The sequence below is a fragment of the Pygocentrus nattereri genome, chromosome 6 (genome assembly GCF_015220715.1).
Source record: "Pygocentrus nattereri isolate fPygNat1 chromosome 6, fPygNat1.pri, whole genome shotgun sequence".
Lineage (NCBI taxonomy): Eukaryota > Metazoa > Chordata > Actinopteri > Characiformes > Serrasalmidae > Pygocentrus > Pygocentrus nattereri.
In genome coordinates, this window is record NC_051216.1 from 12487727 (window position 1) to 12515660 (window position 27934).

Here is a 27934-nt window from a genome sequence, read left to right on the forward strand (position 1 = left end):
TTCTCTGCGAAGAGGTAGGTTGCAGCGTCTGCAGCCTGACAGTCACTAGAGGCAGCCTGGACTAGCTCCTTCCAGGTGTGAAACTGCACCGGATCAGGTAGGTCTCGGTTCCGAGTCTCGGATGTTATACCGACAAGGGTGGACTTCCGGAGTTCAAATTCAAATTCATCATCTGCTGCTGTGGGCATAGCCGGCCACTGGTCCAGAGGCTGATGGAGGAAATCTGGACCATTGATCCATCTGTGCGAATGCGCCATATCTGAGAGCCTCAGGCCTCGTGTTATGTCATCCGCTGGATTCCTCGCCAAGTCCACATACCTCCAGCTGGCTACCTCAGTTAGAGTTTGAATCTCTGCAATACGTGTGCCAACAAAGACCTTGTAACGGCACGACTCTGATCTTAGCCATTGGAACACCGTAGTGGAGTCTGACCAGAGGAACGTCTGCTGAATGGGTATGGTCAGCTCTGTCTGGATAAGCTTGGCGAGCTGAGCGCCAGTGAGTGCTGCGCTAAGTTCCAGACGTGGCATACTAAGGCGTTTCTTCGGTGCAACCCTCGATCTAGCTAGCACAAAGGCGGTGCGTAGGTAGGCTACTGAACCATACACTCTTTCTGACGCATCGCAGAAGACGTGAAGCTCCCTAGATGCAGTGGGCCCGTCGGCACATGGAGGTGCGTAGGTTCGTGGAAATTGGAGGTGGATGAGATCAGGAAGCTCCGTCACCCAATCGATCCACTGTTCTCTCAGAGACTGAGGCTCAATTGGATCATCCCATCCGATGTCTTGCTTCCAGATATCCTGGATGATGACTTTAGCCCTGGTGATGAAAGGATTGATAAAGCCCAGTGGATCATACTGACTTGCCAGAGCTCTATAAATATTCCTCAGGGTTGGCTCGAGGTGGTCCACTGGACGGTGCTTAAAGCCTAGTGAGTCGGTGAGACAGTTCCACTGGAGGCCCAAGGTCGACTCCTGCAGGTTGTTGCTACCCTTAGACAGCCAAAGCTCACAGCTGTCTGATTTGGCTTCTGGGGGAAGATGCTCGATTACTGCTGGCACATTACTCGCCCACTGCCGGAGATCAAATCCTCCTTCCAGGAGTAGCTTGTGTAGGTTGTCAATGAGAGCTTTGGCTTCCGCAGCAGTGTGGGTACTCTGGAGACAGTTGTCCACATAGAAGGAGTGCTCCACAACTTCGACCAAGTTGGAATTGTCGCCACAGTTATCTTGAATGTGACGTTGGAGAGCATATACAGCACAACAAGGGCTGCATGTAGTGCCAAACGGCAGCACCTGCCATTCATAGATAGTTGGCTCTTCCTCCCTCTGCATGTCTCTCCAGATGAACCTCAGCACTGGTCTGTCAGTGGGCTGCAAACGGATCTGATGGAACATTGCCTTTATGTATGGCATAAAAATGCCATGCTTTGCTGACACAATATGGTGCACGCTGGCGCGTTTGGCTGCCGCTACCATTACCGTGTTTTTATCGAATCTTCGTGTATTGTTTTTCGTTTTATTGTTTTTCTTTTATTCTATCCAGTGCAATGCTTAGTGCGACGTATATGCCCACTTTTAAATATACAGCTCAAGAACTTCTACGGCTACGCTTTCGGGCTCAGTCTTTAGAACTACCACCGTCTCTCCATCGGGATATTTCCTGTCTCCCACACCGTAAATATGTCCACCGCGGATCTCGTCGCAGATTTACATTCGATGACAGCAAGCCGATACGATCTCTTTGGACTTCTTTACCGCGACCAGTAAGTGGCCGCTGTGCCCGGTCTATTAACCGGGACGTGCTGGCTGCCTTGGCTAGGTCAGCTAACAGCGTCCACAGCGTGAACCGCGTCAACATCGGAATGCTGAATATTCGCTCTCTCTCTGATAAGAGCCCTCTGGTTTTTGATCTACTCACGGACCATAACTTTGATTTTCTCTGTTTAATGGAGACATGGCAGCAACCCGGTGAGTTTTATCAGTTAAATCAGTGCATCACTTCCGGGTTTGTGTTTACCAGTGAAGCCCGCGTCACAGGGCGAGGGGGCGGTATCGCTATTCTCTATAATGAGAAGTGGAGAGTGTCCAGACTGTCTGTAACTCATCAGCCTTCCTTCGAATCTGCTACAATCCAAATCAATGGACCTACTCCTACCATCCTAACCACAATCTATCGTCCACCAAAGTTCAATGCTGCCTTTTTAAATGATTTCTCTACGTTTTTAACATCTATCTGCTCTATGTCTCAGAACCTAATAGTCCTGGGAGACTTTAATATCCACATGGATAATAAAGATAATACAACTACCAAGGACTTTTTGTCATGCATCGACACATTTGGCCTGCAACAGCTTGTGGATTTTCCAACCCACTGCAAAGGGCATACTCTTGATCTCATCTGCTGTTCTGGGATCACTGCTTCGAACTGTACAGCCACGGAACTTCCCATCTCTGACCACTATCTGATTTCATTCACTGCAACACTACCTGCTGTGGAAACTAGTTCCCGAGTCATTTCATTCCGTAATATAAAGAACATTGATCAGACTCTATTATCATCTGAAGTGAGTTCTCTACAATGGATCTCAGGATCTGTTTCCCCAGAGACTCTCTTATCCCAGTATAACACGGAGCTACACAACCTATTGGATAAACTCGCCCCACTAAAAACAAGGACAGTTTCATTTGCTCGTAGTGCACCATGGTACACCGCCGAATTGCGCCACCTAAAATCCAGGGGAGACAACTCGAGCGCTTGTTCAAGAAAAGTGGACTTACAGTACACAGGGAAATGTACAACAGCCACTTAACGCACTACAAGGAAGCTATCTTTGCTGCAAAATCTGCTTACTTCCGGACATTGTTCATGGCTTCTGAGGGCAACACCCGTGTCCTTTTCTGTTCTGTAAACAATATGCTGCAATCACCGGCCACATCATCTACTCAAAAGCACTCTGTTGATCTATGCAATATGTTGTGACCAACGATCTTCTAGTGGCAGCTGATTCAGGTCGGCTTACGATTCTCATCCTCTTAGGTCTAAAAGCTGCGTTCGACACTATCTCCCACCCAATACTACTTGATCGTCTAAAATCTATTGGGCTCACCGATACTGTGCTTAAGTGGTTCTCCTCCTATATCAATGATCGCTCCCAGTTCATTCGCCTCAAGAACTGCCAGTCATCTATGTCTAAAGTCATTTGTGGCATTCCGCAGGGCTCTGTTCTTGGACCTCTCCTATTCATAATTTATCTTCTCCCAATTGGCCAAATATTTAGGAAATTTAAAATACATTTTCATTGTTATGCTGACGACACCCAGCTTTACCTCTCCACTAAACCCAATGATACTCTCCCACCCTCCTCTCTGTTAAAATGTTTAGACCAAGCAAAAAAATGGTTCTCCGAAAACTTTCTACAGCTAAACACCAATAAAACTGAAATTCTCCTAGTAGGAACTAAGAACATCCTTGCAAAAAGTCAGTCTTTCACTCTGAATCTTGATCATTCCACTGTCTCTCCGTCCTCCCAGGTTACAAGTCTGGGAGTTGTTCTTGATAGCCATCTCTCCTTCAAAACACACATTTCCAATATCACACGCTCAGCCTACTTCCATCTTAGGAACATTAACAGACTGCGTCCATTCCTCAGCCAATCCTGCACAGCTATTCTGGTCCATGCATTAGTAACATCGAGACTAGACTACTGTAATTCTATTCTTTTCGGCTTACCTCAGAAACACTTACATAAACTCCAGTTAGTTCAAAATTCAGCAGCTAGGATCATCTCCAGGTCGCCTGTAACCAAACATATCACCCCTGTCCTTAAAGAGCTCCACTGGCTCCCTGTCAACTACCGGATCCAGTATAAAATCTTACTAACTACATTCAAAGCTCTACATGGACTTGCTCCCTCTTATATCTCTGATCTCCTTAAGACATACAGTCCTGCTCGCACCCTCCGATCCTCGTCAGCTGGCCAGCTCACTCTCCCTCCAGTCCGCTTGTCCACCGTGGGAGCTAGAGCTTTCAGCCACTCTGCCCCGTCTCTCTGGAACACCCTTCCTACCCAAATTCGCAATATTGATTGTCTAACTACCTTCAAATCTCGGCTTAAAACCCATCTATTCACACTTGCATACTCCTGATTCCTCATCTTCACTTTTCTCTGTTTGTCTTGTTTCTCGTCTGGTTGAAAGTATTTGAATGTATGTTGATTTGTTTATCTGTTTATTTGTTTTTTGTTTTTTATCCTCTTTTATACTCTAACGTTCTTCTTTTAACCGTTGTAAGGTGTCCTTGAGTGCTTTGAAAGGCGCCATTACTAAATAAAATGTATTATTATTATTATTATTATTTATGTCCCCACTCACAGCAGCTGAGTGCTGACGGAATCTCAGTAAGACACCTAGAAGTGAAGGTCCCAAGGTCGGTCCAGGCAACAGGAGTTCATTCAGTGACTGCCCTCGGTACTGGAAAGAACAGTCAAAGATGACTCTATCCTTTCCGTTGTGGTGGACCATATGGTGTGGTATAAACCACGACTCTGGTGACTGGCTGGCTTCTTCTGGTGAGATCTTTGAAACGTAGCCTGATTCCTCCAGCCTCCTGATCTCAGCACAGTAAGATTTAGCTTGTGTATGGTTCTTAGCAAGCTTCTGCTCTGTGCTGCGAAGCCTGGGGAGTACTGCTTCTGCAGGAGCCAGGAGAGCTATGTTGGTTGCACGGCGAAGAAGAGGAGTGGCGTAGCGTGGCACGCCATCTACGGTCACTCTAGTGGTGGTTGTCTGGAGCAGAGCGAGAGCGTGTTGGTCTTCCTTCGAGCGAGTGATAGCTTTCTCACTGTAGGGCAAGGTGTTCATTTGCCAAAGGCGTTCCACATTCCTGAGGAGCTTGCTGGGAGCTGAGGCTGTGGTGATGTGCAGGCATTGTTGGACTCCAGGTAAGAAATGGACAGTATCAACTGGCCCTTGAAGAGACCAGCCCAGCTTAGTGCAGATGGCAACAGGTCCGCCTGATGGTCCTGCATGCACTGGTTGGACTGGAGTGATCAGGTGGGGCATATCAGACCCGATTAGGAGCAGAGGTTGAACACGGTTCACAGGAAGTAAGGGAAGTTCTCGGAGGTGTTTGTATTTCTGCTGCAGCACACCAACTGGATAAGTGTATTCAGCAAGAGTTAATCCCTTGGCGGTGAAGGCGTGGGGTATCAGGTGCTTCTCGTATGGCCGCAGCGGTGATGATATCTCCAAGGAGACTGATGCGCCATTAAGTTGCTTAACGCTTTGGTGCACAGTCTGCAAGTGAAGAGTCTCTGGATGGCTGATGAGGTTGAGCTGTTGCACCACTTGAGGAAGAACAATGCTCCTCTCTGACCCGTCATCTAGTACTGCGTAAGTCTCCATCATTTGGTCGCAGTTATTGAGGAGGACCTTGACCACCTTGAGCATTACTCTTTGAGACCTGTTGGGCCGATCCAGGAATACCCTTGTGGGATGTAGGCTGACTGCGTACACTTTCTGTTTGGTTTCCTGGACTGACTCGTGCAAGATGGTGAGGTGTGTCTCCTTGCAAGTTTTACAGGGGCGCTTAAGTGTGCACCGGTCCTCGGGGTGATTGCGTCCGCATTTTCGACACCGATTGCCATCCTGAAGCCACTTCAGGATCTGATTGGTGGTCAACTTCTTGAATTCCTCACAGGAATTAAGGTAGTGGTCCTGACTGTCGCAATAGGGACAGAACGGTTTGAACTTGGGTTTGGCCTTCATCCGCGTAAGCTCTGTGGAAGATGTCTCTTGCCTTTCAGCTACATTGAAGCAAACAGTATCTAGCTTCTCTTTAGGTTGAGCAGTTCGCTGATCCCTTCGAGCTGGTCGGGGGGTATTCATCTGATACAGTGCTGCCGCTCTACTGGAGATCCGCCTTGCTTGTGACTTTGTTTGGAGTCAGGTCGCCAAGTCCAAAAGGGTGTAGGTTCTGTCGGTGCCAGTCTGTAGAATACCATATCGTAGGCAATACTCAACAAAGCCATTGCGATAAGTGGGGGGCATCTTACTGAGCAGACGATCAACGTGGGAACCACAGTGGAGCTCATATCCATTCTGTCCCCCCATTCTATCCATTGTGTCTTTAACATGCCTACCAAGGACTGGACTGACAAGGCGAATGAGTCAAAGGCGTCGGCATCACCAATCTTTAGAGCAGGCGCGTTGAGTATAGCACCTAGCTCACTCTGGACCAGCTGTCGTGGTTGCCCGTATTTATCTTGTAGAGCCTGCAGCGCACTCGTATAGGGTGCCGGGTCATGCAAGTACGCCTTGGCAAGCTGCAGCGCGCTTGGGAGCTTAATGTGTCCTATCAACACCTGATATTTATATTGCTCACTGAGGTGATGGTTGCTCCCCAGTATGTTGCCTAGTGCAAGCTTAAGCAGAGCAAAGTCACTCTCCCGACCACTCTCGAACACTGGAAGGGAAGGCCGAGGGATTCCAAGGGCTGATGCTATGAGTAACTCAGTTCCGGGTAGTGGTGTGTAACCAGGATAGGGAGCAGAGAGAACTGGCACAGGCTGTTTCCCATGGTGAGTCGAGTGAGGCAGTGGAGCTCTGTGGCTGGCATGCTGAGCAGTGTTAAGTGGCTCCATGGCTGGTTGGCTGTAGCTGTACGCGGGTTGGTACGCTGTTGAGAACTGAGACTCTACAGGATTAGCGGGACATTGTAGGTTGGAGTGCAAACTCATCGCCGGTGCTAGGCGACTAGGGTGGTTTGACTCAAAGGTTGATGCCACTTGAGGCGCGTGATGGGTTAGAGGTGCTGAGGTGACATGCACTGAAGGGTGTGGCACAGGCTGTAGTCTCACAGACATAGGTGCCATGGGTACTGGACTCTGGGGCTGAGCTGTTAGATCTGTAGGAGAAGCTGGTCTCGCTGGGGTGGCCGCAGGTTGCAGCTGCTATGATCCAGCAGGAAGTGCCATAGAGATTGGAGTGGCATGTTGCTTCACTTGTAGGGAAGAAATGAATGAGTGCGCAACAGGAGTAGGTGGTGGAAGTAACTGGGTTGACCGTAGCTGGGAAGAGGTTGTACGTTCGTTGACCTGTCTCACCTGCTCTGGTGTTGGTAAGCCCAGAAAAGGGTCTGACTTGTCAGAGTGCGCAGCTGAATGTGTAGGTGCCCAGCTACTGGAAAGCATAGAAGAACGAAGCTTAGCGATCTCAAGGTCTTGTTCAGCCCTCTTCAGGCGCCGCTCTCTTTCTAGCCGCTTAGTGAGTGCTTCTCTGGCTTTGAGTGCCTCGTCTTGGAGTTGCTGTGCTTCCTTGGCTTGACCATCCAGCAGTTCACATTCAAAGTCAGCTTGAGTTTCATGCTCGATCATACAGCGCATATCTTCCAGCTCCAACTGCTTTATTCTCTCTTCCAGGATTGCAGCTTGAGTTGTAGAGAGACCCTGAGTGGGATAGGTACCGACTGAGTAACATGTATGTCTATACATAGTTCTGCTATGGATGTGGGAACTTCTGTTGGACGGCCTGCTATGGTTACTGCTGCGATGGCTGTTAGAGCAGGAAACAGCAGTTGTTAGGTCTATGGTTGCAGAGGGTTGGAATCCAACTTCGTAGTCATCCAGGTAAGCAGGTAAGTGATGTTCTCTCTGTGGACGTCTTTGGGGCTCTACGTTGTCTGATGCTGCATTGTCCATGATCCTCCTCTTAGGCTGCACTCAATCCGGCTCGAAGGACCAATGTTGAGGGGGCGAGACTCAGGAAGAAGGATTGCTGGTTGAGGTGGCAGATCATGGACTATGATCCCCGTTAAAGAATCAAGGCACTTGGATAGAGAGATGCTTTCTTCTTTATTAAAGGGTTTTATCTTGACATCCCTTTGCAACGTGTGAATGTGTGTGTATTTGTGTGTGTGTGTGTGTGTGTGTGTGTGGTCTGAAAATATACTGAAAAGTAATACAATGTGTTAGAAATGATGAGAACCTTCCTCAAATTACATTTAAACATTAACAAATAACCTGCCATACAGTTAGAAGTTGACTAGTAAGATTCCTTACTTCGATACAAATTGCCACTTACGCATAATACCGTAACAGCCATGTAATGTCAATGGCGGAGAAAAGTATAGAATTGCCAACGTAATATTCGCAGAGGTAAACATGCGTAACAGCATAACTTTATATGGTATAAAGGACAACGAATAAGTCAACGTTTCAAACTCTCAAATTAAGCTTAGTCACAATCATTACAATAAACCGAGTCGGATAAACCGAGTCGTAATATAAACATTGCAAATGAAATATTCGTCATTATTAAGCCATTACAGGCATTCAAAGTTAGCTGCAGTGCTAGCTAACAACTATTGAGCTGCAGGCTACTTGGCTAACTCAAGCTAACCAAACTCCCACAATATATTTCCATTTAACACAAACTGTAATAATAATCAAATTATCTATCACTAAGGAGATGGAAATCGCTTACATTTGTTTAAGAATGCACACGGGATATGGCAAATACACATGGAGAGTCCCAGCAGCTTCAGTCTGTCCCAGCAGCTTCAGGTCATGACAAATTCATGACTGGGCATGTCCTGACATGTTCAGACTGCGTTAATGCCGTTTTACCAGCAGATGACGTTTCACCTGTTGGGCTTTCTAACAGCCTGTTTAGCAAGAGTATCTAACACTGCATGTGTTAAGTGCTGTGTTTCGACTATGATTGCGCTGTTATGATTTAAGACAGTAATCTCAGCGGAATGCTGAATGTGTGCCAGAATACACTGTCAGTCTTAAGAGCTCACCACTGTGCTTTCCCTCAGGCCTGGTTGCCTTGTGGTTTCCTCACTGGGACATTGCAGGAGCAAACATTTGAGCTTCTCTGTAACAGTGCTCATTATGTAAGCTAAACAAATATAGCTGGCTTGGATCCTTTCAGTAAATCAGTGACAGACCACTCCAAAACAGCTTATGAAGTATATAAATCAAACAACACTGTGCTGAATAATCATAAAAGGCCCTTTTTAGATGCAAAGCACTTCCTAAACCTGGCTCATATGTGTAGATCTGTGGTGGATCGGTAAATGCAGTTTGGCTCATGTTTCTAGTAAAAAATCTATAAGCTAAGTGTATTATTGCTATAGTTTGGTAGTTCTTGGTATAGCTATGAAGATCGTAATGTAGCTGTAGTAAATCAGGCTTTAACAGCCTAAAAATAGCTTCTTGTAAAACTAATAAATGACTAAACTAGGTTGTTATGACTTACTTTGCTATGGTAAAGTAGCCTATTACTGTCACATTTCTCTCTGTGCTGACTGACTACAGTATCATGAATCGATAGATTGCATCTGTCCATGATGGCCACATGGCACAAAAATAAACTATGTGTGTTGTATGTCTTGAAAACACTGTAAAGCAGTGCAAATCTGCACTTTCTCCTCTTTCTTTTTTCACAGTGAGAGAACTGGCACAACAGATGAGCTTTGCGGCAGCCTTCAATGTGGAGAATGTCAGTGACAATGTCAGAGTCATATTTCATTTAAACCCACATTAATGTTCAGCAAGGCAAGATGTTGTTCTCCACATAGAGATGTTGCTCTGCTATAAAGTGTTTTCAGGACGTACAACAGTTTGGGCCTGATGTAGGACTTACAAAACAAATATTGTTTATTTTTGTGCCATATGGCCATCATAACAGATGCATTCGATCGATTCATCATACTGTAGTCAGTCAGTACAGAGGAAATGTCCTTTTGCATCAGGCTTTCAGAGGCCATTGTGGTGTGATAACTTGTAAAATTGACTTTATTTGATTAATTATAGTCAATTAATAAACTGTTAACATAGTTTGTCAGTTTCATAGCAGTGAAGCAGCAGTAGTGCAGAATCTGAATACATTGAGGTGAATATCTTAAAGATGTACGGTGGAGATGTACTGTTGATGTGTTACATGAAGTAGACTTTATAAGCTACTTCCATTAAGCAAAACCTAACTTTACCCAACCTTACCCAACACCTTACCTTACCCAACCTTACCCAACACCTAAACTTACCCAACACCTAACCTTACCCAACCTTACCCAACACCTAAACCTACCCAACACCTAACCTTACACAACCTTACCCAACACCTAACCTTACCCAACCTTATCCAAAACCTAACTTTACCCAACCTTATCCAAAACCTAACTTTACCCAACCTTACCCAACACCTAACTTTACCCAACCTTATCCAAAACCTAACTTTACCCAACCGTACCCAACACCTAACCTTACCCAACCTTACCCAACACCTAACCTTACCCAACCTTACCCAACACCTAACTTTACCCAACCTTACCCAACACCTAACCTTACCCAACCTTATCCAAAACCTAACTTTACCTAACCTTACCCAACACCAAAACTTACCCAACACCTAACCTTACCCAACACCTAAACTTACCCAACACCTAAACTTACCCAACACCTAACCTTACACAACCTTACCCAACACCTAACCTTACCCAACCTTATCCAAAACCTAACTTTACCCAACCTTATCCAAAACCTAACTTTACCCAACCGTACCCAACACCTAAACTTACCCAACCTTACCCAACACCTAACTTTACCCAACCTTACCCAACACCTAACCTTACCCAACCTTACCCAACAACTAACTTTACCCAACCTTACCCAACACCTAACCTTACCCAACCTTATCCAAAACCTAACTTTACCCAACCTTATCCAAAACCTAACTTTACCCAACCTTATCCAAAACCTAACTTTACCCAACCTTACCCAACACCTAACCTTACCCAACCTTACCCAACACCTAACTTTACCCAACCTTATCCAAAACCTAACTTTACCCAACCTTATCCAAAACCTAACTTTACCCAACCGTACCCAACACCTAACCTTACCCAACCTTACCCAACACCTAACCTTACCCAACCTTACCCAACACCTAACTTTACCCAACCTTACCCAACACCTAACCTTACCCAACCTTACCCAACACCTAACTTTACCCAACCTTATCCAAAACCTAACTTTACCCAACCTTATCCAATACCTAACCTTACCCAACTGCCTGGTTTTTCATTGAGACAGAGGGAGGGAGGGAGGGAGGGAGAGAGAGACATTCTCAGAGATAAGTACACTGTACCTTTGTCACCAAGTTGAAAATAATCCTTTTTGGTTAGGAAGACTTACAAACATACAGTTTTTCATTCAATCAAACAATCAATCTTTATTTAAAGTCAGAGTACACTGAGGTTGACCCTCATTAACAATGTTGTCAAGTAATATACAAAAAACAAGGGATTGGAAAGAAAAATATACATTTATAATAGAAAATTCATGGTAAAGAAAATAAACTAAAAGGTGTGGCATAAGACATGTACCCGGGAAATGTCCAGCATATAGAATCACTTTGCAAAATCAATTTGTTTCACAATGAAAAAAGTACAGATTATAAAGGAATATCCTGAAAGGGATGATGATACTGTATATGTTATTGGAACTCATGAGACAAATAATAAAGATGAATGGATTACATTCATACATGTGAATGGAACAGAAATTCAAGTTAATTTGGACACAGGAGCACAGGTAAATATCTTGCCATCAAAAGACCTGCACACATTACGAGAAAAGCCCAAAGTCCAAAATAAGCAGATATACTTGAGAACATACAATGACGAACCAATTCCCATTACAGGCATGTGCAGAGTCACTTTGTCATTGAAAGATCAGCCCGTCGATGTTAAGTTTGTCATAGTAGATGAAAACAGACAACGCAAACTTGGGTTAAAGACTTGTAAAAAACTAAAAAACTTGAGCTTATCAAGAGTCTGTGTGACATTTATGGATAAAAGAAAGGGCAGTGCAGGTGAAACATGTTGATTTATTGGAAGAAAGCCAAGATGTATGTTGTAAGATGTTCTATATCTGTCATGCATCTGGCAAACTCCTGGAATAAGACAGACTTCATTTCCCAGACTCCACTGGGAGACCACATGACAGAGCAACTTCCTTCTGACTTGGAGTCCGTGACAGACTCCATTGCACCCAAAACTTTGGGTTCACATGACGTCCCTGTTTTACATACAACTGCTACTAGTTACTACTGCTACCTTTGCATAAGACCTCAGGGACTTACTGGGCCTGCACCTTTCATTAACATTATTCATCATCATTTGCATTTATCCTAATCTAACTTTTAATTTTTAACTTGATTTGACTTAATTAGCTATCCTAATTTCATTTTTTAATTTTTATTCTAATTTACTTTACTTTTTTTTAACTCTGTATTTTCTCATTTGTAAAGCACTTTGAATGACTCAGAGTATGAAAGGTGCTATATAAATAAACTTGCCTTGCCTTGCCTAACATGCATTTTCAGTGATCAGGTTTCACTTGACTGCATGAAAATGCAAGTGTAAACACCGCGGGATACATTGTGAGCAGATTATGTTTGGATCACTAAAACCACATGTAGAAGTTATCAGTGATGAACTTTAACTGCATTTAAGTGTAAATGTAATAAGACGTTGTTATCCATATACCAGTAAGTGAGTTCAAATGCGCTGTCTAGCATGTGACAGATTAAACAAGAAAACAAAAGAGGGAGGATACACAAGGCTGAAATTAGCCTCAAACTGGACGTGCAATCTGTGCTTGTACTCAAAACAGGGGAAACAACAAACAATGGAAATGCCTCTGAAAGTAAAACTGGGAAACGCTCATTTATCTGTCCCTTTTCTTGTGTGTTGAAGTGGAAACTTATGTAATGGTTAGATGCTGCTCAGGTTAGATGCAGTAGAGTGCATTCTGCTCGAAAGGGCATTATATCCTACAGCAGGACGCAGATTCTGTTTGCTTGATCTACTGCAGAATGTTTTATTCCTCTACTGATTCTCCCAGATAAAGCTGAAAAATGTTCAAACTTCACGTTCAACCAGATAAGGTCGTCTTGTCATTTGTCTCTTTTGACAGGATAACCACTAAGAGGGTGGCTAAAACTGAACTGGAGACCACACATGGGGCTGGGGCTGTTCAGTATTTGTATTAATTTTCCAACATACCTTCGTTGTAAAAAAAATGTATCTGCATTTTTGTTGATTTTTCTTTTTTGGTGTACTTTACTTGAACACATAGATGGATGGACCGATACTTACTGTATTGATCTCAAATCTTTCAGCCAGTAGCCATCACACAACACAGCACAGTAATAATTATAAGGGTAACACAATATAAAAAGAAGAATAAATGCAAAACTCCTATCTACAGGCATATAAACAAACAGAAATATACAAAAATCTGGGTAACACTTTACATTAAGTGTTGACTAACTAACATGAAGTAATGCATTAACAATGGTTACCTAATATTAAGTAAACATGTTACAACTGCATTAGTTGATGTTGTTTTCATATGAAGTGTTGCCTCATTAAGTAATGCATTTATTAACATGAACAACAACTGAGGTTCTACAACCCCAATTCCAATGAAGTTGGGATGTTGTGCAAAACATAAATAAAAACAGAATACGATGATCTGCAAATCCTTTTCAACCTATATTCAATTGAATACACTACAAAGACAAGATATTTTATGTTGAAATGGATAAACTTTATTGTTTTTTGCAAATATTCACTCATTTTGAATTTGATGCCTGCAACACGTTCCAAAGAAGTTGGGACAGGGGCAGCAAAAGAGTTGGAATGTTGAGGAATGCTCAAAAAAACACCTGTTTGGAACATTCCACAGGTGAACAGGTTAATTGGAAACAGGTGAGTGTCATGATTGGGTATAAAGGAAGCATCCCTGAAAGGCTCAGTCGTTCACAAGCAAGGATGGGGCGAGGTTCACCACTTTATGAACAACTGCGTGAGCAAATAGTCCAACAGTTTAAGAACAACGTTTCTCAGCGTGCAACTGCAAGGAATTTAGGGATTTCATCGTCTACAGTCCATAATATCATCAAAAGATTCAGAGAATCTGAAGAAATCTCTGCAGAAAACCAACATTGAATGCCTGTGACAGTTGACTGTGATTGAATGACTGTGAAGTAGCACTGCATTATATATTATTAGTGCAAAGTTCAAAAGCCAGCATCTCTGATGGTCTGGGGGTGTGTTAGTGCCCATGGCATGGATAACTTGCACATCTTATTGAGTGTTGATAAAAGGAAAGGTGATGTAACACAGTGGTAAACATGCCCCTGTCCCAACTTCTTTGGAACGTGTTGCAGGCATCAAGTTCAAAATGAGTGAATATTTGCAAAAAAAAAGTTTATCCATTTCAACATAAAATATCTTGTCTTTGTAGTGTATTCAATTGAATATAGGTTGAACGGATTTGCAAATCATTGTATTCTGCTTTTATTTATGTTTTACACAACGTCCCAACTTCATTGGAATTAGGGTTGTACATTGATAATGGTTAACTAATGTTAAGTAAACATGTTTCAACTTCATTAGCTTCATTACATAATGCTTGAAAAAGCAATGTTAAGTAATAGTTTCATTGGCTGAAGTGATGCTTTACGAATGGGTAGCCACTAACTTGTTTTATTTGCTTACCTCCATTTACTGATGTAGTATTTTTACTTTGTACTGTATTTTTAAATAATAACACTTTTACTTCTCCCTGCTTTTCCCTCAGCTCCATTTCAGTCATTAAGGTTTAGTTGCTTGCTGGGGTTTCATTGTATCGTCTTGTTGAAGTGGTTCAGCTCCTGTTTTGCTTCTTTGTTGCTCACATCTCTCACTTTGGAGCTTTAATATTTTATTTTAGATGCAAAAGGGAATAAAAAGCTAAGAATATAGTCTTCGGTTCCTATGCTGAGAGATTCTGGATGTACTGAGCTTCACTGGACCTTTTCAAGTTACTCATTACTTATGTATGTAAATGAGCACTAAGTATTATTATTATTTTATATATAAAAGCTTACGTTAATATGCTACATTATGATGTATGTTAGATATGCTTCTGTGTGTATTGCAAGAAAGACTTATAAATACCATTCTCTCAGAAATATCAGTCAGGCCTGGATGGGGAAGCAAACCGAAATTGTTTACTCACCTACCCAATTTCACTTCCTTTTTCCTAATTTCATCATGCATGTGTGAATGGAACAGTTTCGGGAAGTCACCATACATTTAGAAACTAAGTATAAAAAGACATTTTCCTCAAAGGAAACTCAGATACTCCGAAAGCATAACATGCTTTATTTTAAAACCAGTAATGTCTTAAAATGCGTTACTAAACATTACTAGAGGTTTATAAGGTCTTGTTCAGTGAATTTAATATACCTGATGTAAAGTGAAAATAAATAATGCCTTATTTGTAACATGTTTACTTAACATTAGTTAATCATTATCAATGTAGAACCTCATTTGCTGTTCATGTTAATAAATGCATTACATAATGAGTCAGCACTTCATATGAAAACACTAACTAATGCAGTTGTAACATGTTTACTTAACATTAGGTAACCATTGTTAATGCAGTACTTCATGTCTTGTTCATGTTAACTAATGCATTACTACATGTTAATTAGTCAACATTTAATGTAAAGTGTTACCAAAATCTGCAGTAAGATCTATAACCTGAGATGAAAAAAGAGCATTTAATAACAATACTGAATAAATATATGCATATATTGATACTGAAAAGGTCTAGGTCTCCAGATGTGCAAGATGTGCAGTAGGGGGTACAGAAAGGACAATATGTAAAGTCAGGTGTCCATATGTGCAGATAGAATAAGCCTATGATTCAGCATGAGATTCAGATTCAGTCCTCATCTGTCCTCTTCCCTCTTCTCTTCTTATTCTTCTGACCCCACTGTGCAGAGTTGAAGAGCCTAATGGCTCTAGGGACAACGGATCTCCTGAGTCTGATGGTTGAGCAGCTCTGTGACAGTAGCCTGTCACTAAACATGCTCTTCTTGTCCATGATGATGGTGTGCAGCAGATGACCATCATTCTCCATAATAGAGAGCATTTTGTGTAATGTCCTTCTCTCGGCCACCTTAGCCACAGAGTTTAGTTCCACTCTGACCACTGACCCTGCATGGCTGACGAGCTTTTCCAGTCGCATCTCATCTTTTTTTTTCATGCTTCTGCCCCAGCACACCACACCATAAAAAATTGAGGAATAGAAATGCTCCAGAATCATGTGAAATAAAATGTTGGTCTATGGACAGCAGCAGCTTTTACCATCCTCTACATTGCTTTTAACTGAGATATGATAAATAACCCTAAGAATAAGATGACAAGTAGCAGAGAGAGTAGTTCACTTTAGTGTCACTTTGCTTGCTGGTTGTGGTGTTTAAAGCACTTGCAAATGTTGCTAATGTTCACATAAGCTGAGTAATATCAGAATCAGATGGGGAAACACTATTTATATTACTATATAGGCAAAAGGTTTGGGACACATCTCTCATTTATTGAGTTCAGGTGTTTTAGCCACACCCATTACTAACAGGTGGATAAAATTAAGCACATAGCCTTTCAGTCTTGATAGACAAACACTGGTAGTAGAATGCCTCTGTGACTTTAAAGCACACTGCCACTGGACTGTGGAGCAGCGGGAAAGTTTTATTTGAAGTAATGAATCACGCTTCTCTGTTTGACAGTCTGATGGATGAGTCTGGGTTTAGTGAATGCCAGGAGAAAATTACCTGCCTGACTGCATTGTGCCAAGTGTCAAGTTTGGTGGAGGAGGGATAATGGGTGGTTGTTGGAGAGTTGTTCTGCCTTTGATGTGGCAGAAATTTTGGGATGGCATCTGGGGTGCTACCTATTTAAAACTGTAGTCTAATGTCACCCATAATTCTTCACCAACACCGGAAGAAAGACCTGAAGGCAATTTTAGAGGAATGCCAATGCCCTTTAGTTCCGTGTCTCTTTTAAGAGGGTCTAAACTGAAAGGAGGGTGTGAGATGCACCTGTTTTCAGTGCATTGAACACTTACAGTTAGCCTGCAGTAGCATTTAATGACACATTCTTCTTTTATTGTCACTTTACATCATTCACATCACTGTTTTGTTTGCCAGCTTATTATCATTCACATCAACCATATTTTCTCCATCAAATTCTGAGCTGAATCCATTCTAGTCATGTGACAAAGCAGTCCTGGTTGACCTTTCCATTTTGCATTATGCCATCTAGTTTTTGCAGTGCACCCAGAGTCCCCAGGGCCAGGAACAGGAAAAGCTAATGTCATCCAGTAAGTGAGATATCTAGTAAGCAAAGTGTAATGCCTGTGTCAAATCACAAGAGGGCAGGCTTGGACTGTTAGTGAACTACTGAGAGTGACCTCAGCAGCACATCTTCCGAAAAGTTTGGCTTGGACCCGGATTTTCTTTTCTTTTCTTTCTGTAACACTGATAGTTCTGTAAAGCTGCTTTGTGACAACATCTGTTGTAAAAAGCGTTATATAAATACATTTTGCTTGCTTGCTTCTTTGTCAACACTAAGACCTTTTTGTTTGCTGTGTACTGACAGTTGATATGAACCATAAACTCTTCCTGTAAGACACCCCAACACTAAAGTTAGCCTAACAGTGGAGTAATAGAGACAGAATGCATGTGCTGAGTTTCTTATAAGTCCTTTTAGAACTCAAGGCCATTTACCCATAGCTAATGTACAGTAGTTGCACTATAGGAAACCAAAACACTACACTTAGAAAAACAAGGGACAAAATACAAACTCAAACAAAGAATAAGCAAATCCTTAAGCTCCTAATGAAAAGGGGGGGCTACTTATACATTGAACACAATTGAATCAGAGGAAACTAATGATAGTCAGGGCAGAGCAGAGCCAGGGTAGAACAAGCAGAACTGGAGGTGGTGTTAACTTAGAGTGGGTCCATGGAGGAAAACAGCCACATGAGGGCAAACATGACAGTGCTGCCCTCTTCTGATGTACAGCTCCTGAGGTGCAGAAGCTGGAAGCCTAGTGTGTCGAGGAAGCTTGTTTATGTTTTGGGGCTGCTTTGCTGCATCTAGCATGGAGTGCCTTGAATCTGTGCAAGGCAAAATGAAATCTCAAGATTATTAAGGCATTCTGGAGCGAAACGTCCTGCCCAGTATCAGAGCTCTGTTTTAGTCACAGGTCATCGGTCTCCAATAGGATAATGATCCAAAACACACAGCTAAAAGCACCCAAGAATGAAAGAAACAAAACATTGGACTATTCTGGAATGGCTGTCTCTGAGCCCTGATCTGAATCCTATTGAACATCAGTGGAAAGAGCTGAAACGTGCAGTCAGAAGACGGCACCCTTGAAACCTGAGACAGCAGTTTGTCAGACTACCTGTTGGCAGGTGCCGAAGTCTCATTGAGAGCTACAGAAATAGCTTGTTTGCAGTGTTTGCATGTTGTACAAGAAAGCATTAGGTTAAAGGTTCTATCATTTTTATCCATGTCATTTTCATTTGTTTTGTTATTGTAAATATTTTGGTAAATCAAAAGCAAAGTCTGCTTTCTATTAAATATGGAATAAACAACCTTTGGATGTCAATTATTTTTGACATCCTTAAGTTATTTCAGTGAAAATGTCATTTCAGTTTCAAGCTAATTCATGAAAGAATACCAACAAATTTGTTGATGTACATTGTAGAAACCATTTGTGTTTAAGAATAGCACAGCATTAGTTTGAGTTATATTTAGGTTTGCATTGTTTATTTTTTAAAACAATTTTTCAGTTAAATTTAGTTGCTGTCATTGACTGAACTTTCCCCATGAGGCTCAGCTTGACTTGACTACTGACACAGGAAAAAAGACTGCGAAACTAAAATTTTCAGTTTTCAAGAAGCTTTTAAATAAGGATTTTGTATAAAAAAGCAGCACTTGCCATTACAATGTAACCCCAAATGAGAAAAGTTGGGACAGTATGGGAAATGCAAATAAGAAAGAAAGCAGTTTATGAAGCATTTTCTTTTGCTTGTATTTCATTGTAGACAATATGAACATAAGATATTTCATGTTTTGCCTGCTCCACTTCATTTCATTTATAAACACACAATTATTTCTGCCAATCTGAAAACAAGTATTGGCTCTGTAACATTTCTGAATACCACTATCTGTGAATGCAATTTGTCCCTGCATCCACGAATGCAGTTTAAACCTCTACCATGAGTATAAGAAACCATAAACAGGATCCAGAAACATTACCACCTTCCCTGGGCCTGAGCTCATTTAACATGGACTGAGGCGAAGTGGAAAAGTTATCAGCACACAGTTTTAAAGCCAGCATTTGTGATAATATGGAGTACATTAGCGCGCATGGTATGGGTGACTTGCGCATCTGTGAAGGCACCATTAATGGTGAACGTACAGGTCTCATAGCAACATACTGCCATTTAGATGACATCTCTTTTGACTAGCTGAAATCCTATATGAAACAAGAACAGGAAAACATCTCACTGTCAAAACTACAGCAGTCGGTGTCTTTAGTTCCCAAACACTTACAGACTTCTGTTAAAAGAAGAGGTGATGAAACACTGCGGTAAACTTGCCCCTGTCCCAACTTTTTTGAAACGTGTAGTTGGCATCAAATTCAAAATGAACATATAGATTCAAAAAATTCATAGTTCTCATAAAACATTTGATTCAATTAAATATAGAGTTTAAATGATTTGCACATCATTGCATTATGTTTTTGTTTTATATTTTTACAGTCTGTATTTATATTTTGACCTGTCCAGGTGGTTTTCCGCCCAGTGACCATTGGGATAGGCTCCATCACCTAATCACGACCTAGAAGGATAAGCAAATTACATAGTGTGTGTGTGTGTGTGTGTGTGTGTGTGTGTGTGTGTGTGTGTGTGTGTGTGTGTGTGTGTGTGTGTGTGTGTGTGTGTATTTTGCACAGTGTGCCAACATTTTTGGATATGGGCTCAGGATTTGTCTTTGTCTGGGCAGTTTGTAGGTACCTGCTCATCAAATGTTTCTTCTGAAATCATGGAGTATTTGTCCCTTCTTTGCTGCAGAACAGCCTCTACTCTTTTGTGAAGATTGCATTAGATGTTAGACCATTGCTGTGAGGATTACAGCTCACTGCAATCCTGGATTGCATTCAGCCACAAGAGTGTTAGTGAGGTCAGGAACTGATGTTGGATGATCAGTTCTGGATCACTCCAAATCATCCCAAAGATGGAGCTCCATCACTCCAGAGTAGCCGTTTCACTGCTCCAAAGCCCAATGCTGGGGGCTTTATACCCCTCTAGACAACGCTTGACATTGGGGCATACTGACTTTAGGCTTGTGTATGGCTGCGTCTTGTTCTACTGGCAGTGCTTTTCTATACACTATACAAACGGTGTGCACACAGCTGCATCCACTGTAACTGAACTCAGTACTGATAGTTTTGTACTTTCATTATATTAAATAATTTTAAATGAATTACAGCTGTAAACACAAGTCGAGTTTCTGGAGAGAGAGTTATTCACAGCTGTGTCATATGACGAACAACACAGTAGTGTTAATAGTTTTGCCTGGCATAGATACTGTCTACTATCATTAACGTTATTTATGTAGCACCTTTCATACTCAAATGCCGCTCATAGTAATTACAATAAAAGAGTGTTATTTAAACAGTAAATAGGAAAAAGGCACAAATTAAAAGAAAACACATTTAGTAATAAAGATCTCTAATACAAAATTACAGCCCATACAAAAAAAGCCACTGTATTGAAGATATATTACAGTATATTGTATTTGTATTTCAGAATGTGCTGACTACATAAAACAACACTTCATTTTCACAGGGGAAGTAAGATGGCAGGCGGAAGTCAAGATGACTGGAACCAGACGAAGGAAATGGAAACCACACATGTAATAACGTGTGTTTTTGTGTGCTTGTGTATGTGTGTATGAAAACCAGAGATAGAGACACAGAGAGAGAGAGAGAAGGTAGAGTGTCAGAGATATGGCCACAGTGACTTTGACTTCAGAAACCCTGACAATGAGCCTGTTTTGGTTATGAAACTACACATTACTACACAGTTTTTGCTTCATTCATGATGGATAAACCATTTCTGGACATGACCTCAGTGTTAAATGGCGTACTCTTGGCTTTAATTCTCCTTGGAAGTGTAGATGCTCAAGGTAAGACAGCTTTTCTTCATTCAGCAGCTGCTGTGTTTCAAGCACAGTACCATCAGTTTGGTCAGTCTGTATATTTAGGCTGATTACTTATGTTCGATGTCACAGTGTGACTTTGTAAGACGTTGTTTAAGTTATATGCATATTGTCGCTGTCCAAAGAAAACCAGGTATCTCCATTTTTATTTTTCTACATCATTTCAACATACCAGCTTTATATATAAAGCATCTTTTACAAATAGTTGTCTCATTTTATGTTGTGCCTAAATTTCATGATGGATGAACCAAAAGAAATGTCTCAAAAATACTTGGAAAAACATCTGGTTCCACTGACTTACATTAAAAGTAAAGTAGTTTTTTTTGCTTCTGTCTTCTTTTTTTGCTTTTATGTATTTTTAACTCTTTTAATAATTATTTTTAATCTATTTTTTTTGCACTTTGTATCACTTTAGCACTTTTTAATTCTATTCCATTTGCTTTACTCTATATCTTCTTTTATATTTTCCTATGTTGATCCAACAGTGATACACTGGTGAGGAAAGTGTTCTTGTAGGCTAACTGTTAGCACTGTTATCCAGTGATTGATTAATGTCTTAGAGGTTTTATAACACTTTGAAGAATATCTTGATTCTTCCTCACTTAGGGTGCTGGAGGAGGCATAGGTATAAGACACCAGACCACTGGTTACCCACACTTAATAATTAATAAAGAAAATGGTTCTATAGAGAACCATAAACACTTAAAGAACCCTTTGCATGATTAAAGGGTTCTTTGCATTGTGAAAGTGTTCTTCAGAGAGGATGGAGTATGTGCTATAGATGGTTCTATATAGAACCTTTTTGAAACCGTTCTTCTATTATTACAAGCTTGACATTGTAACAGTAGAAGAACCCTTTTTGATGCTGTATAGACCCCTTTCTACATAGAACCATAAACAGCACATTTTCCATCAACCTGAAGAACACTTTCATGATGCAAAGAACCCTTTAATCGTGCAAAGGGTTCTTGGAGTGTTCATGGTTCTATTCAGAACTATTTCAAGTTTATCTTTTTTAAAAGTGTAGTTTCTTTTTAATATTGTTGCTTTTCACTCTTAAGTGCTTTGTCTTTATTTAGCGTTGTGTTGTTCTTGTAAAACACACTGAATTGCCTTTTAATTTGAAATCTGCTATGTAAAGCCTTTACTTTCACTAGTAAGCTTCAAAGGACATTTCATGTAAGACAGGTGTACAGTATAACGGAAACAGTCTTGCAGACCGATCAACCTGCAAATTCATAACAGTTTCCATCAAGTTCTCCTGATGAACATGTACTCAGAGCTACTGTGGCATGTCCACATCCTTATATGTGCAGAAAATAATAATCTCAGCATTAAGTATTTAAAAGTAATAACTATTTCATAATCTGACAGTGTATGGAGGTATTGGGCAGTTAAAACCACAGACAACAGCATTTTTCTATGTCAATCAATTAACAGAAATACAAAAAGACATATGACAGAAATGTATATTCCTTGATATATAAAGCTTATGTGCAAAATATATCAATTTGATATTTAAGATTTAAAATGTGTGTGTATATATGTGTGTATATACACACACACACACACATATACATACACACACACAAACATATTTGGTCAAGTCTTTCCACATAACTGATAATGCTATAGTTATTTAGATTATAGTATCATAGACATTATGGGAGATTTGAGCTTTTTATGTATTTATTATTTATTTCTTTCCTTAGGAAGCCAACTAGAAAATCAAGGTTACTTGAAACGTTTATTAAAGATATAATTAGTAAGTAAATATCAGTCTATCTGTTGAATTACTGTATTAGTTTGCTCTGTATTTCAAATAAATGCTTTGGGTCTTTTAATACATAAAACAAATCTTAATCAAAAAACCCTACACTGGTAGTTATCTACAGTTGTGAATAGCATTGCTGCTCCATACATTGAAACAAGGGTTCAGTTCCCCAACTGGACAGATGCACCATGCTGGACCAATATTTGCCCATTCTGTAACAAGATTGAACTATATTTCACTCACACATGAGCATCTGCCACTGCCATTAATATGTATCAAAATATATCACTTTGAAGAAAAACAATCCATCCATTTTCTAAGCCGCTTCTCCCTCATGGTTGTCGGGGGTGCTGGAGCCTATCCCAGTGGTCATCGGGCGGAATAAAAACAATAAATTATGCAATTTTTTCAATATTAAAAATATATTCCAAAATATTCACATATGTCAATATATTGAAATACATGCACGTATGTATAGATGGAATTTACATAATAGAGTATATATCAAAAATGTATATAGATTTTTTTTTTCCATATGGGAAATACTTTATGAATTCATGTTGGGAGAAAAGGATGCTCGCAGTTGTTGTAGCCAAAATTCAAAATCATACAGGATAGAATGGAAAAGTCCTTACTTGCGATCTGTTGGTCTGTGATTGATCAACTGATTCCATTTTTTTTGCATTCATTTTAAGCACTTGTTCATCTGCCATACATCAACACTAACAGCATTTGAGAAAAGGGCAATTAAGATCACTAACAGTGTGCCAGTCACGCATTCAGTTCAACCCAATTAGATGTCATTTTTAGCCTTTTAGGGACTCACTGCAGTTTTCTGTTCCTTGTAGGTTCTACTGGTCTGTGTGTTCCTGCAGTCAGAGTTCGCAAGAGCACTGTTTACAGAGGCTCAAGTAAAAGCCCATTAAGAGTCCCCTGCCCTGTGAGTTACTGTGAGCAGATTCCAACTGTTAGATGGTCCAGACTTGATGATTCAGACCAGTGGATACCAGTCAGTGAAACAGATCAAGTAACAGTTACACAGGATCATCCCACTGCAGGCGAGAAGGAGATCATCTCATATTTGAGCTTCAAGAATGTATCAGTTCAGGATGGTGGCATTTATAGATGTGTAGCTGCCGGGTCAAATTCTACATCACAAAGCCACAACATTAATGTGTCTATTTCAGGTAAGAAAATGTATTATTTTCTTGTTTTTACAGTGTTTAATTTAGTAGCAACTGAAAAGTTACAGTGAAAAGAATGTGAAATGCTGATTTGAATGTTTATCTTCCACAGATACAAACCTGGACACTGTTAATGGAAGTAAGAGAAAAGAATTTGTTTTATTGTATATGTTTGTTAGAAGTTCACACTTAAAAATAAATGTTCCTAAATGGGTTGTGGTTGTAAAAAAAGAAAACAAAAAAAAAACTATTAAACAAACAAAAAAATATACTGCATAAGTTTTGGAGATTGGGAGACATTTGTGGTGGAAATGTGTAGCTGTACGCTATGTGCAGAAGAACATTTTGTCAGATGGGTTACTCCGATGCCTCTGATTGTTTAGTTATTACTTCTTATTAGTGCCACTTCTTTCAATGTTTAGAAAAAACATTCTAACATTCTTCAATGTTAAAGAATTGTCATTTGAAAGGTTCTTTAGGGAGCTTTATTTTGAAAAGTCTAAAAGCACCTTCTCAGGGTTACTACTTCAGAGGCCTAACATTGAAACCTGTCTATTCATGTCTAATTATAGATTTGATTGTCTTCCCATAAATATCATCTGGTATCACAAGTTTATATTTCTTTTCTAAGAATTGCCTTTTTTTATCCATATGACAGTCAACTCTACTTCAGCTACTGAAAAGAAAGGTACTATGTTCACATGGGTGCCCTACATCATGATCTGCTCGGGTATCCTCGGCCTGTTCACTCTTGTGATGTTAATCTCTTTCCTGAGCCTACATGGAAGCATATGTGAGTAATATGCTGCTCATTTGTGATTTTCAATTGTTTTGGTGTTACACGTGGAATGCTAAAGTTGAGGATAGACCTGTATGTTCATTTCATTCATTATCATACAGTGTGCAAGTCCATGATATTTGGTCTTTTCCTTTTTAGGTTCAAGAAAAGCTAAAAAACAGAGAACACAAGTAAGCAATGCAAGCTTATCTCTCTCGCGCTCGCTCTCTCTCGCGCTCTCTTTTTCTCTCTCTCTCTCTCTCTCTCTCTCTCTCTCTCTCTCTTAAACTATTCTGTGTCATATTCAGCTTTAAATCCCTGAGGTTGGCTTTCCACAGTGAGATTTTAATGCAATTTATTGAATGTTGTGAGTTTTCTGCAAAATAATTTCTGTGCAACTCAGTAATTACACAAAGCAAAGCAATCAAAGTTGCATTCAACATATCACGTAATTTAGATGCATTAATTAGACAAATTAGTAGCTTGTATTTTGAAATACAGAATTGTTCCCATCTGCAAGTCATCTGCAAGGCCACAGCATTCTCTTCATCTTTGTTACAGTTTTTCCAGCTGCCACTGTCGTTCTTTTGTTCTATATCTATAACTAATTTATCTATTTAGATCTTCTGTTTTTTTTAACTGTTGTTTTATATTAAGCTTTTGAAAAATGAATATGTAAATAGCCATTATTGTTATAGACTATTTGATGTCTCACTCATTTTACTGAGACATTTGCAACTGTTGCAGTTAAGTTTCAGGACACTTTACATTATGCAACTCAAGTGCACGCAGGTTTCAAGCAACTAAAGTTGCATGAACATTTCACTACGTAAAGTATGCCTTATTCCCTGTATGTGTGTCCACACTTTAGTTCCTTACTCTCATATTATAATTACTTTCATACTTCAAACTATGTACTGAATAATTCGTAAGAGTTACTGAGTAAATAGATGTAGGATTTAAAAATAAATAATAAGTTGTTTAAGGGGTTAATCAGTTGTTTTGTTCTTTTTTTGCTGTGTGATATCCTGCCAGGTACCACCCTGCCCTAACATTTTAAAATATAATGGGCACGTCCACAGCCAGGAAAAGCCAGAGCAGCGAAAGAAAGTCTTTGACACATCCAAAGAAACATTAGAGCCTGACATGCCCTCACAGCACCCAGTGATGGATCAGAAGAGCACACTGAGCAGGAGCAGCGGTGAGCAAGGGCCACAGCAGATCGTTTATGCCACTCTGGAACATCTCACACCCCGAGAAACTTCTTTAATTAGCCTGCCTTCACGAGAACAGCTTTCAGAGTACGCATCCATACGAATTTGCTGAAGTTGCAGAATTTTAGAAACAATATGAACAGATTTAAACAGAACTCCAGCAGCCTGAACATTAGGAGCAACAACGTACCAGCAAACCTCAATGTCTCTACTGTCAATTCTACATCATCCTTTTCCTTCAAGACTGTTCAAGTCTCAGACACACACACATGCATTTTCTAAGCCGTTAATCCTTCTGCGTGGCAGGGGATGGTGGAGCCTATCCTAGCAGTCATTGTGCAGAAGGCAAGAAACTCCCTGGACAGGTTGCCAGTCTTGCACAGGGCAGACAGACAGACACACACACACCCAGGGGCAGTTTACAATGTCAGATTGGCCTGAATGCATGTCTTTGGACTGTGAGAGGAAACCCACACAGACACGGAGAGAACATGTAAACTTCACACAGCAAGGACCCCCAGATGCCCGGCTGGGGGAACCGAACCCAGCCTTCTTCTAGCCATATATCTTTTAAATAATTTTTTTTTCCAAAATATGGCCAAATGGCAGTTATTTAGTCAAAAAGCTGTATAACTTTTCTTCTGTATAAATGTCCCCCAGTGGTCAACTTTTGATGTTTGTGAAGTTTTATCCCAAAGCATAAATATCTCTTTATTCTTTAAAATTAAACAGAATGTGTTTGTTACTGTATCTTTGAGACTGTGTTGCAGTTGGCTGTACTGTCTGGTGCCCTGTTGAAAAAGGCAAAATACACCTTATACCTTCAGCATGAATGGCTGGGGCTAAGCTGCTGTACGCAGTGAATGAATGTAAATGCATTGTTTTTTTTTGTGTTATCACAAAAACACCGGATTCAAAATAGACTGCGGCTTACTTTCCATATATGGAGTTTATGAACTAAGGAGTGAATGGTATGTTTTGAAACTATAGCAATACTTACGTACTTCTTTTAATTATTTTGCTTTAAAAAAGCAAGGAAAATTAGTCCATAATATGGGCCATTTAAACATCCACCACATTTGTGTTTGTGAGTAGAAGAGGAAACATTTTATTATTATTTGAATTTGATGAGAAAAATTTCCTTTAAGTTATGCCATGTTTGTCTTTTGTTGATATTAAAACAAACTAAAAAAAATCTGAAGTCTCAAACATGTTATCACAGAATGAAAAGCATTTTTGTATTTATTTACATAACTAGTAATGTAATTGTGTAACTACACTTTCAGTAATATAGGAAAACTGTAATAACTCTGATAAAGCTTAAAAGCAATGAGTAACCTCTCCAACAGACTAATGTCTAATAATGATGAGCATGGGTTTGATTTACTGAGTGGAAAACTAATATGTCAGTGTGTGTCAGTTTCCGCTGCCCATGAATGAAGGTGTGACTTGATTTACAGTAGGTGTTTGATATCTGACTTTTATAGTGAAATGTTTCCAAATATCTGATGGAATCTGTTAACAGATATGATTTAGTTCTATTTTAATATGATTGTTGATATTAATCGCCCCTGCTTATATAATTACCAGCTCATGTTACTCATACAGCCTTAATGGAAAGAGTGTCAAACCGCTGTTCTGCTTTTAGTCATTTAGGTTGTGACACATAAGCGGAGATGAAGTAGGGGTGTGTGTCGGGGTCTTCACACTTTGTGGTTTTCAAACATGCTGTCTGTGTAGCTAAGATGATGGAATGACAATCACATAAGTGTTTCCACCGATGCAGAGTACAGAAAGTTCACACTTTGGGTGCAATGTTTTCATGGCAGATTCCTTTTGTCTGA

The 27934-nt window shown here is 40.4% G+C and overlaps 1 protein-coding gene across 1 annotated transcript; it reads left to right on the forward strand.

The window, feature by feature from the left end:
* Positions 1–20833: 20833 nt before the first annotated feature.
* Positions 20834–26979, forward strand: LOC108436783 (B- and T-lymphocyte attenuator-like). Its single transcript, XM_017713476.2, has 6 exons — positions 20834–21107; positions 23763–24101; positions 24211–24237; positions 24757–24891; positions 25036–25067; positions 25912–26979. Exons 1-6 carry the CDS (start codon positions 21020–21022, stop codon positions 26200–26202), a joined length of 912 nt encoding a protein of 303 aa, XP_017568965.1. The 5' UTR covers positions 20834–21019; the 3' UTR covers positions 26203–26979.
* Positions 26980–27934: the final 955 nt, after the last annotated feature.